Genomic DNA, 13,035 nt, shown 5'->3' with positions numbered 1-13,035 from the left:
AAGGTCACAGCTGGAGGTCAAATGTCATTTCAGACCTTGTCCGGCCCATAACTTTGACATGCATTGAGGAATCTTGTTTATATTTGGCATGAATGTTAATTCAGTGAAACCAAATGTGCTGCACAAACCCCAGATTGTTATCTTAAAGTTCAAGGTCACAGGTGGAGGTCAAAGGGTAACGTCAGATCTTGTCTGGCACAAAACTTTGACGTTCATTGAGGAATCTTGTTTATATATGGCAAGAATGTTTAACTCAATAAGACAGACTATCTCAAAGGTCAAGGTCACAGTTAGGGGTCAAAGGGTGGGCTCGACATTTTGCCTGTGGGCATCTAGTTGGCCTATCTTAATTCATACTGACACAATTTAGGTCATATTGACACATTTAGTTTTTATAGTGATATAATTTTAGCCAAGGTAAAGGTACCTTGGTAAAACCCGTGACTTTCTAGATTGATTAATACATCAGATGAGAAAAAAGAAGCCCTGTTTTAGGCTTGAAGCCATTCAAATATAGATCTGTTATAAAATATTTATTATGAAACAATGTAAGTGAACTAAACAGTGGTTTGTTAATCATGTTTTTGCTCAATTTTTGCAGGTTGGCGTTCTGTCACTGAGGTATCCCATTGTCAGTTTCCAAGAGAAGAGTGAAACAGCATACTCCACTTTGCTGTCAATGGTGAAAGAAAAGCTGAGTGTGGATGATCCCGAGACAGAGAAAGACAGGAAAAACAAACAAAACAATGAACACAAAAATCTCTCATTCCAGGTAATATATCAGTACAGTCTACATCTCTGATGACCTGTACTTAGCAACTTTATTTTATTAATTAACTGCTTTAAATTATAATGAAGTAACCTCAAGGAGCATTTTATGTATCTGTAATATCTATTTTATTGAAATCAGTGTTATTTTGTCAAAATTTTGCTCCTTTTTAACCTCTTAAATTTTAGTTTAAATTCTGCATGTAGGGAACAGGTTTCTTAAAACTAATATGCCAAATGCTTTCAAACAGCACACATTACTTTGGCATAATGCAGGAAACTTACCTGGGACGTTGCATAATGTAAGCTTTTATTTTGTCAAAACTATGCACCTTTTTTAACGTAGAAATTTTTTGACAGTTTGCCGTATAGGCACGTTTATCAGGAATTACTTGACCAAATGTTTTCATTTTCTCCACACTTCTTTGCTATCTTCCGATGACCTGACATGGCAAGTTGCATAACTAGCTTACATATTGGCAAAATTATGCCCTTTTTTAAACTTGGAAATATGCTAAAGCTTTTATGTAAGTTAGTATTAGGTGGAAGGGCTTCAGATAGTCAAGTGTGCTGTCATTAGACAGCTCTTGTTGCTTTTACAACTTTTGCGAACACTTACAGCACTGGATGCAAAGTCAGTGTTGTATCAACTGGACTTAAGAGTTTTAGACTTGATGAAATCCAACCATATTCTCCACGGTATAAGGGGCCTCTGTGGCCTAGTGGTTAAGGCCGCTGACTTCAGATCACTTGCCCCTCATCAATGTTGGTTTGTGCCTCACTGGGGGCATTGAATTCTTCATGTGACGAAGCATCCAGCTGGCTGACGAAAGGTCGGTGGTTCTACCCAGGGCCCCGCTCATGATGAAATAATGCACGGAGGGGCATCTGGGGTCTTCCTCCACCATCAAAGCTAGAAAGTCACCATATGACCTGTAATTGTGTTGATGCGACTTTAAACCAAACAGAATAAAATAAATAAATCTCCACGATATAATAATGTAATGCTATTATTTACTGTAGTGATTCCCATTCTTTTTCAGGAATTATTTGAGTTGGCACAGAGGAAGTTGCTACGTCAACTATGTTTCTATGCAGAACACCAGGATGTAGATGTGTACCCTAGATTGTTCATTGTTGACTTCCTGAAATCTAAACCAGGTAAAATATTTTGAAGTGAGATGAGGGTGTGGCATATCCTAGCAGTTATGTTAATCTTTACCCTGCTGAATTTCTAAAATGGACTGTTCCATCATTCAATTTGGGCACTGCCATTTATTATTTGAAGGGTTGTTCACTGAAAATTTACTGACAGAATAGTAGGTATGTGCAGGCTGGTCTTGGTATGCACTGGTTGCCAAGGTAAAATCACTTGCCACCAGCAGGCTAAAGGTTAAGGGGATTTGGTAGAGTAGTAAAGAATATTATTTTGAATAAGTTACATATTAGAATGTCTTTCCACTGAGAGAGCATAAAAGCTCTTTTGAAGGTTTTGATCAAGAATTCTGTCATTTCTGCAAAAATAATAAAAAAAAACCTGCAAGACTAGAATAGTATAACAGTGTAATATGCCTTCATGAAAACCACAATTTAGCTGGGACTTTTTTTGTTTATTTGTGAACATGAATTTTCTGATTTCTAGAGGATGACATACAAGAAGAAACGGAAGATGCCGAGGAGGAAAATCATTCAGAACCAGGATCTGCGGAGAATGCAAACTCAGAGGAGAAACCTTCTAAAACTAAGCCTGTCAAAAAATTGTTAGAACGCCAGTTGTCAAAAAAGAAATCTGAAATGAAGTCAATATTTAAGATGCAGACATACTGTGTACATACACTGTGTGAACATGATGAGGTTTGTTAAAGTTTAATAAGTTTATGTATAAGAATCATTTTGACAGTTTCTGAACAATTTAGTATCATTTGCCTTATCAGATTTGCCTTGTTATCTAGGATTTTCAGGTTTATAAGAAATGATTTTAGTTTGTATTAAATTCACTTTGACACAGTTTAGGTAGCATAACAGCTTTTTGCCTTTTGCTGAAGAAGGAAGATAGTTTCAAGTCTTATTTCAAAGATAGATGAGCACCCTGGGTAAAACCATAGACCTTTCAGAGTCCAGCTGGGTGGCTAATGATTTGATCGCAAACACAGGGTGCACCATAAACTATCAGTAACACAGGACAAGCCATTCAGAGTTATGCCCTTAACCTCTCTGCAGTGAAGACTACATGTGATTTAATCTTTAGCCTGCTAAATTTCTAAAATGGATTGGTCCATCATTCAATTTGGGCAATACCATTTATTATTTGAAGGGGTCTTCACTGAAAATTTACTGACTGAATTGCGAACAGTGCAGACCGTGATTACAGATGTGCAGGCTGATCTTGGTCTGCACTGGTCGCAAAGGCAGATTCACTTGCTGCCAGCAGTTAAAGCCATGGATTTTGTGCCCAAAAAATTTATGTATTCATTTAGATTAATTAGTGTCAGATGAAACATGATGAGGTGTATAGATATTTATTTTTTGTATTGAAGGGATGGCACAGTGTAACTGAGCCTATACATTTACCACATGACTTTGGAGAGACACTGCTGGACAAGTTCTGTCCCTTAATAGCTCGTATGACTGCGGTGATGAAGTACAATAAACATTTCAACTTTAACTGCATGCAGAGTGAATTTGGTGAAGATTATATTACATGGTTGGAAGAGGTGAGTAACTCATGCATGGGCAAGAATACACTTTATTTGGAGTTGTTGGCATATTCCACATAATGATAAAAAAATTGTCGGCACTTGTAATGGTAAACATTGTTTGGTCATTCTTGAGTTTTGTTGATAGCTTAACAGTGCATTTGCTATACCATTTTCAAGCACTAGAACAAGTTTTACTTCTCTTTTGGTATTCTCAATGGTCATAATTATAATGATAAGAGCAAAATTTTCTACCATGTTGAGGTAAGGTTTTAGAGTTTTGTTTTTCGGCTTGCTTTAGATGATTATCATTTTAGGTTTGCCATTTCTTGGGCATATATCTGTGATTTCTTACATTGATTTGTGCTTGCTGGTTTGCTGGCAAGTCTTGCTGATTCCCGGTATTTTGAAAATTAGTTGGTATATTTTATCAAAGTGATATTTCTGTCTTGTCACTGAGGCCATTGTAGAGTTATCTGCATGTTTGATTAACCAGAAACAATAATGTAATGTCATTTATGCTGGTTACAAAGAATAATGTTTGGAGAAAAAAAAGGAAAATTATCAAACATATAAATGTCATCCTGTGTGTACATTTATATAATAGTCAAGATGTCATCCTTTCTAAACCAAAAAATATGATAGCAGAAATGTTGACCAACAAAATAATTCCAAATAATGCTGTCAGATCTGATTAAAAGTTGTGAATCTCTTAAATCATGTAACAAGAACCTAATATACATTTGAGCTGTGCCATGAGGAAAACAACATAGTGCGTTTGCGACCAGCATGGATCCAGACCACCCTACACATCCGCAGTCTGGTCTGGGTCCATGCTGTTCACTTTCAAAGCCTATTATTGCAATTAGAGAAACTGTTCGCGAACTGCATGGATCCTGAACAAACTGCCTAAATGCTCAGGCTGGTCTGGATCCATGCTGGTTGCAAACACTATGTTGGTTTTCTTATGGCTCGGCTCATTTTATTTGACCATATCATAAACAAAATGTTAATTTACATATGTGAAAGATTTTTATTAAAAACTGTGTTATAGAACATATTTTATTTGCAAAAATATTCAAATTGGTCTATAAAAAAATCAAGCGCCAGCTGTACTTTTTAGCTCACCTGTCACATAGTGACAAGGTGAGCTTTTGTGATCACCCTTCGTCCGTCGTCCGTCGTGTGTCCGTGCGTCCGTCCGTCAACAATTTCTTGTCTGCACGAAAGTGGTTTCATTTATGATTTTATTTTAACCAAACTTGCATACAACTTGTATCACCATAAGATCTCGGTTCCTTTCTTGAACTGGCTAGATTCCATCATGGGTTCCAGAGTTATGGCCCCTGAAAGGGTCTGTGCGTCCGTCCGTCCGTCAACAATTTCTTGTCTGCACGATAGTGGCTTCATTTATGATTTGAATTTAATCAAACTTGCACAAAACTTGTGTTGCCATAAGATCTCAGTTCCTTTTTTGAACTGGCCAGATCCCATAATGGGTTCCAGAGTTATGGCCCCTGAAAGGGCCAAAATTAGCTATTTTGACCTTGTCTGCAGAATAGCAACTTCATTTATGATTTGATTTAAACCAAACTTGCACACAACTTGTATCACCACAAGATCTTGGTTCCTTTCTTGAACTGGCCAGATTCCATCATGGGTTCCAGAGTTATGGCCCCTTTAAGGTCCAAAATTGGCTATTTTGGCTTTTGCAGCCATATAGAGACTTCATTTATGGTTTTATTTGATACAAACTTCCAAAATATCTTCAACAACAATAAATCTTGGATTGCATGACAAATCAGATCCAATCGTAGGTTCCAGAGTTATTTTATATCTGATTACCTCCCCTGATTGTAGTCAAAATGGATTTATATCAGAAAGTACTTATAGGACTTATTTGAAATTTCATTTTATTTCAAATTAAAATGGGTATAACTCCATAACTAATGAAGATACTGATCTGAAATTTCATTTATGTCAACAGATTTATTTGGCAGGTCCTTCTTTTGTTCACTTACAATAATTTTCTTTTTAATTACTTCCCTTTTACATTACTATAAATAGCTTGTTTTTAGTAACTTTTTTATTATTGGCCGTAGGGAAAAACCGAGACCACTTTTCTGTGGTACAACATGGATGGTACCTCCAATTTTTAGGTGTATTTTGACATATCTATACCTTGTAAAAATTTTTTTTCTTTTTGGTTAAATTTCTTTCCTTTGTTGTTCCTGTCCTTTGGACTTAGATATTTTTTCTGAGGACCTTCTTGTCCTGAAGTGCAATGATAACAGGTGAGCGATATAGGGCCATCATGGCCCTCTTGTTAATTTTTGCCAGATTTTCTGTATAGATGAAAAAGATCTGAAAAATCAGAATTAAATCAAGCTCTGTTTCATAGAAGAAAACATCTGACCATGCAGGACTGCTTTTAAGTGGCCATAACTGTCTGAAACAAGTTTCCTATTTTTTTCCCCCTAGACAGGTAACATGATAGATAGGTAAAAACAATGGGCATTGTACATAATTATGTACATAATTGTAATGAGTAAAATGATTTTTGTACAGGAAACATTATAGAAACCAATGAGCAAGTGTAAATAATTCCTTTTTTTCCACTGAAGAATCCACAAGCTACGATGTCTGACTATCAGGAGATATACCATGAATTTAGGCAACTTGTTATAGACGCAGACTCACACAGGAACATGGGTAAACTTGCAAGGTAACAGTTTTTCTCAAAACTGAATCTAATGATTTTGACAGGTACATCAATATCATCAGGACTATCTAGTGTTTTATAGATTTAGCAAAAACATTCTAAGACACTGAAATGCTTTAACGTTCAGTCAATAGGGCCAGATGGGTAAGAAGATTCAGTGACTAGTAATATGCAAGTACCCAAATTCAAATCTTTTTAAAGTGATTATTTTATTGCTTTTGTATCTTATACCACCATCATAAAGCCGAAGCGTTATGGTGATTGTGGTTATTACAGTGTTGAGAAATTACATCAGGTTAAATGAAAATAGCTTTTGGAATCAAGCTACTTTCCTTATCTCAACAATACATTTTGTGCCGCATAACAAATATCCACAAATGTGGCCAAAACAATGAAATTTTGTGCCTACAAAATCAAAGATATTCACAGTATACTATTTTTGTATCAGATGCCGTCTGCCAAATGGAAAGACAATATGGTTATGTGACAGACACAGGAAGTCAATGAAGGTGACAGTCCTGAGTTCGGATGCAACAGCCAACAGGACTACAGAATCAGTGGTCGCTGACAACATGTACATGGTGACTGGTCTCAGATCTGGACAAAATGCTGAATTCAGCATCAAATTTACATCATCAAGAACTGCAAAAAGAAGAAAAGGTTAGATTCCTAAAAACTTGTTTTTGATTTAGAATGCCTGTCATGTAATTTTCATGTTACTTATTAACATTTTGAATATTTCTCATCATAAACCAAAAATTATGCCATTTTATGAAAAATTTCTAAATACAATGTAACAATGAATTAAGAACATAAAGTGCATTAACTTAATAAATATATAATGATATATATTAGAAGTAAAATATATAGTAAATATCTGGGGTTCCCTATCGCTTTCCATAGGTTTAAGCCATGAATAAATGATTCTTAAAAACTGATGAATTTCCAGAAAATGTTCAAGGAGCCAAAAAAGATGCAGGGGCAGGAACGTCGGACATGTACACGACATATGAACTTCTGCCAGACAGGAAAGTACCCAAACCTTCAGTAATGAAAAAGAAAATGTCTAAAGCATCTGTAGATGAAACTGAAACTAAAGCAGAAAAGGGTGAAGAAGAACATGTAGAAAAAGAAAAAGGTTTGTACTGTTTTAAGCTAAGACAGGTCAAGATTCCAATTGTGTATACATAGTAAATCTCAACATTTAGTAATAAGTGTCTTGCTAGAAAGTGTCTAATAACTCAATCAAATGGTTTTGCTATGTGTATGTACATTGTTTTGAGCTTTAACCCTTTGTCATGCTGGACACAATTGATTCTGCCTTTGTGACCAGAATAGATCATGATCAGCCTGCACATCTGTGCAGTCTGATCAAGATCTGCACTTTTTATCCCAAGCTGATGAAATTGGAAGTGGGGTATTGAAATGGCATTGTCTGTCTGTGTGTGTGTGCATCCGTCCACAGCCCAGGCTTTCAAGTGGCCCTAAAATTCCTAAAAAATCCTAATTTTTTTAGGCCTCCCTAAAATTCCTAAATAAACACTCAAAAAGGCCCAGATTCCTAAAAAAGCCCTTATTTTTTCAAATTGTCCCTAAGTTTTTGTGAAGTTGCACCCAACTGTATATTTTCTCAAAATTTAGGCCCAAAAACGCACCAGAGGCCACCATTCCATACCTTTATTTCAAAATTTTCCAGGGGGAGAGGCCCCTAACCCCGCCCCCCCAAATTGAAAAGAGTACCCATCCAATACCTCAACATTTAGACCAGAAAATACACCTGTGGTCACCATTTCATACCTGTGTATCAAAAAATTCAGGTGGGGACTACACTCTTCCCAACATAGACAGAGGCCCCTCTCCCATACCTTCCCCCTCTCTGTTCTATGCACCTTGCTATGACGATTCAGGTCTGGTGATGATGAAAAGCAACACTGTATATGGTCAAAGGGCGGGCTTGACATGTTGCCCGTGGGCATCTAGTCCTAATGTAGCCCTTATTTTTTGGCAAAGATAGGCCTAATTTTAGCCGTATTTTTTTGCCAAATAGTGCTTGAAAGCCTGACAGCCATTTTTCAGTAACTAGCAGGTAGAATTTCATAAAACTTGAAATAAACATGCACCAACATACTGCAATGATGCCTGTCAGTTGTTTTTTTGATTGGTCAATTTCGCTTAGAATTGTTGCCCTTGATTTAATGAAAAATCCACGTCTGCAGACATTTCTCAGTAACAAGCTGGTAGAATTTCATGAAACTTGAAATTAATATGAACCTTAGAGTTATTGCCCTTTAATTGTTTAAAAATCTGCAGATTTGTACATAACAAACCAACCAATTGGTAGAATTTCATTAAACTTTTTTCATTCTTTTCCATGAACATTTATTATAAACATGTTAAGTTGTGTACCCACATCTGGTCACCCCCGCTGCCCCCCCCCCCCCCGCCACACACACACACACAAACAAAAAGCATTTATTTTCAATTAAATTTCATTTTGACTAATGAAATTATTTGCTTCTAAGTAATATCCTTAACTTTTTGCCGGATATATTTTTTTGCCATTCCTCACCACAAATCCTTTCTGCGGGGGATACCAATTAATCGATTTTGCTTGTTAGCCATTCAGTCAGTACCTTTTTGGTAAGCGTTCCTTTTAACAGTTAATGGTACAGTCCAAATTGAAAGATGGACAAGTTCATTATGGAAATTTAGCAGGGTAAGGGTTAAAGTTGGATTTAGGAGCGTTTTATGAATATGAACATCTAGATTTGTTTGAAATTGCAGTGTGAACAAAGACATTACTGAAGCCTTCTGTGATAAATATCTTTTTTTTAGCTCACCTGTCACATAGGGACAAGGTGAGCTTTTGTGATCACCCGTCGTCAGTCCGTGCGTGCGTCCGTCAACAATTTCTTGTCTGCACGATAGTGGTTTCTTTTATGATTTTATTTTAACCAAACTTGCACACAACTTCTAATCACCATAAGATCTCGGTTCCTTTCTTGAACTGGCCAGATCCCTTTATGGGTTCCAGAGTTATGGCCCCTGAAAGGGCCAAAATCAGCAATTTTGACCTTTTCTGCACAATAGCAGCTTTATTTATGATTTGGTTTTTACCAAACTGGCACACAACTTGTATCACCATAAGATCTTGGTTCCTTTCTTGAACTGGCCAGATACCATTATGGGTTCCAGAGTTATGACCCCTGAAAGGGCCAGAATTAGCTATTTTGTCCTTGTCTGCACAATAGCAGCTTCATTTATGATTTTATTTTAACCAAACTTGCACACAACTTGTATCAATATAAGATCTTGGTACCTTTCTTGAACTGGCTAGAATCCATTATGGGTTCTAGAGTTATGGCCCCTCAAAGGGCCAGAATTAGCTATTTTGACCTTTTCTGCGCAATAGCAGCTTCATTTATGATTTAAATTTAATCAAACTTTCACAAAACTTGTGTTGCCATAAGATGTCAGTTCCTTTGTTGAACCGGCAAGATCCCCTAATGGGTTCCAGAGTTATGGCCCCTGAAAGGACCAAACTTAGCTATTTTTACCTTGTCTGCACAATAGCAACTTCATTTATGATTCGATTTTAACCAAACTTGCACACAACTTGTATCACCACAAGATCTTGGTTCCTTTCTTGAACTGGCCAGATTCCATCATGGGTTCCAGAGTTGTGGCCCCTTAAAGGTCCAAAATTGGCTATTTTGGCTTTTGTAGCCATACAGAGACTTCATTTATGGTTTTATTTGATACAAACTTCCAAAATATCTTCAGCAACAATAAATCTTGGATTCCATGACAAACCAGATCCAGTCGTAGTTACCAGAGTTATTTTATATCTGATTACCTCCCTTGATTGTAGTCAAAATGGATTTATATCAGTAAGTACTTATTTGAAATTTCATTATTGTCATTAGTTGGACTGAGCCAATCAGGGTAGATAACTATGGACTGATTTTATGTCAAATTACCTCCCTTTATTTCAAATTAAAATTGGTATATCTCCGTAACTAATGAAGATACTGATCTGAAATTTCATTTATGTCAACAGATTTATTTGGCAGATCCTTCTTTTGTTCACTCACAATAATTTTCTTTATTATTACTTCCCTTTTACGTTACTATAAATAGCTTATTTTTAGTAACTTTTTTATTATTGGCTGTAGGAAAAACCCGAGACCACTTTTCTGTGGTACAACATGGATGGTACCTCCAATTTTTAGGTGTATTTTGACATATCTGTACCTTGTAAGAATTTTGTTTTTCTGTTTGGTGTAATTTCTTATTTTGTTGTTCCTGTCCTTTGGACTTAGATATTTTTTCTGAGGACCTTCTTGTCCTCAAGTGCAATGATAACAGGTGAGCGATATAGGGCCATCATGGCCCTCTTGTTTAAGTTTATGTTATCTTAATAAGAATATTTTTCTAGCAACATACTAGATGAGTTTTTGTAGAAAATTTCTAACAAAGTCATGTAATTCCATCTTCTAAAGTAGCAGCTATGTCTCTCTGACCTTTACTGAACTGAAAATACATTCAGGCTCCTATTTTTCATATGTTATTGGTAAACTTGTTTTTAAATGTAACTTCCAGATTCAAGTGAAAAAGAGGCTGAAGAAAAACCTTTAATGAAAAAGAAAACGCAAATGAAAAAATCTGCAAAGACCCCAGCAAAGACAGACTTTGATATTGAATCTTCTGCACCAAAAAGTCTTGAAAATGTCAGCAAAGGCGATCAAGAATTACCTAAACAAAAGGACATAACTCAAGAGGGTATTTCAAATCAAGGGAAGATAACTGAAACATCTGGACAAAGGGAAGCAACCGAGGAGAAAAAGTCTAAATTACAAGGGGAAGTAACTAAGGAGTCAGGAGATATCCAACAGCCTCAAACGGCAGCAAGAGCAAAAACATATTTTGGAAAACCTGGGAAGAAGGAAGAATTTCCAAAAGAAGAGAAGTTTCAGCAAGATAGGCCAACAATGTCAAGGTCAAAAACAACTGTTGAGAAACCAAAAAGTAAAACATGTAGTCTCATGTAGTTACAGGGACGTTGTCCCAGGTCTGGTTACATACTTAATCTCGGCATATTTTCTTGGGTGACGTAATAATTTCTGAATATTTGTTTTAGATTATTTTTCTGAGATCAGTGCTTTCAATAGACACTTAAGTTAAATCTGTTATTCACAGTTCTAGTAAATTCATGGAATTTTACAAGTTGTTTTTTATTAGAAAAAAATCACAAATAATGTCATGTAGTGTTATTAATTTTTGTACAGTATATACTGAGTAAGAGAAACATTCCAGTTAGTAATTATATATATGAATATTTCCCTTAACTTGTTATATAAGGAATGCACAGATTAGCAAAAGAATTCTGTGATTTTGTCCAAAAACTGTCATGTGGGAACAGCAGTTTGTGAACTTGATTTTCTTAGATAAAATAAATTGGAATTTTTTTTTATTGTGATTTGATGTAATTTGTTTACAACATCAGAGTCAACACAAAGTATGTTTGCACTCACAGTGCTTTGGATGTTATTTTGATATTTTGCTTGTATTTTTCAGGAATTTAGTAATATAAATTTTTGTATCTATATTCTAAGAATCATAACTCGATATAATTTTTGAAAGAGTCTTTATTGTTGTTTTTTTTTCTGCTGTTTTTTTTTTCTAGTACTATTTATATATTTTTTTTTTATCTATTGTCTTTACATTTTGGTTAAGTAAAAGTATATTATACCAACCAAATCCGGGCTCATTGTTACCTTTATTCTTGACCACAAGTGGCTGCTGCAATTTTATATATTTAATTTTTTCTCTTCATATTTCTATACATTATTTGTAAATATAACACTAATTTCTTTGCTGATTTTATTTAGTTTTTCCTATTGTGATATTGACTAATGTTGTGCATTGTTAACTTTCAGTGATATATGAGCCACGCCATGACAAAACCAACATAGTGGCTTTGCGACCAGCATGGATCCAGACCAGCCTGCGCATCCGCGCAGTCTGGTCAGGATCCATACTATTCGCTAACAGTTTCTCTAATTGCAATAGGGTTTGAAAGCGAACAGCATGGATCCTGACCAGACTGCGCAGATGTGCAGGCTGGTCTGGATCCATGCTGGTCGCAAAGCCACTATGTTGGTTTTCCCATGGCATGGCTGAATTATCATTGTTTAATGTAGCTGATATTAATGTTCTCATGTTATTTTTTAAGAACAATGTATACTATACAAGTACTATAATACATATTTATGTTCACAATTGCATTTTCAAATTATTCCAGTTCTGTATGACTATCTCAGGCTCTTTTTGGTTAAATGTTGTAGAAATACTCAGCTATTTATCATGTAAATACTGTCAAATTATGTGATGTATGTTAGGTTCAGAATGTTTCTACAATTGATTTAAAGTTCACAATATCCAACATGAACTGTGACAGGAATACAGGGTATAAAGAAAATAGAGGAGTGAACTTGAATTGTTATGAAATAGATTTGGAGGGGGAGTGACGGGTGGGGAGGGGGAATGGACATTCAGTATGTTTTCATCTGTGAATGTTTCTGTTTCCTGTCATATGATCAAATCTATTATGTATAGGGAAATGAACTTTAATTCTTAACCTTTAGCATGCTCAATTTCTATTATGGACTGGTCTGTCATTCAATTTGGGCAGTGCCATTGTTATTTGAAGGGGTGTTCACTGAAAATTTACTGCCTGAATAGTGAATAGTGCAGACTATGATCATGTGCAGGCTGATCTTGGTCTGCACTGTTTGCAAAGACAGAATCACTTGCTGACAACAGGCTAAAGGTTAAGCAATTTCAGGC

The 13,035-nt window shown here is 35.8% G+C and overlaps 1 protein-coding gene across 1 annotated transcript in view; it reads left to right on the top strand.

Moving 5' to 3' along the window:
- The window catches only part of LOC123566493 (uncharacterized), a 158,833-nt gene extending 146,566 nt beyond the window's left edge, over positions 1 to 12,267 (top strand). Inside the window, exons 42-49 of the mRNA XM_053549125.1 lie at positions 602 to 772; positions 1,812 to 1,929; positions 2,411 to 2,622; positions 3,306 to 3,482; positions 6,089 to 6,189; positions 6,635 to 6,846; positions 7,136 to 7,324; positions 10,789 to 12,267. Coding sequence (XP_053405100.1) covers positions 602 to 772; positions 1,812 to 1,929; positions 2,411 to 2,622; positions 3,306 to 3,482; positions 6,089 to 6,189; positions 6,635 to 6,846; positions 7,136 to 7,324; positions 10,789 to 11,237 — 1,629 coding nt within the window. The 3' untranslated portion in view covers positions 11,238 to 12,267. The remainder of the gene's footprint in view (positions 1 to 601; positions 773 to 1,811; positions 1,930 to 2,410; positions 2,623 to 3,305; positions 3,483 to 6,088; positions 6,190 to 6,634; positions 6,847 to 7,135; positions 7,325 to 10,788) is intronic.
- Positions 12,268 to 13,035: the final 768 nt, after the last annotated feature.

The sequence above is a fragment of the Mercenaria mercenaria genome, chromosome 8, assembly GCF_021730395.1.
Source record: "Mercenaria mercenaria strain notata chromosome 8, MADL_Memer_1, whole genome shotgun sequence".
NCBI lineage: Eukaryota > Metazoa > Mollusca > Bivalvia > Venerida > Veneridae > Mercenaria > Mercenaria mercenaria.
This window is presented reverse-complemented; position numbering and strand designations above follow the sequence as displayed.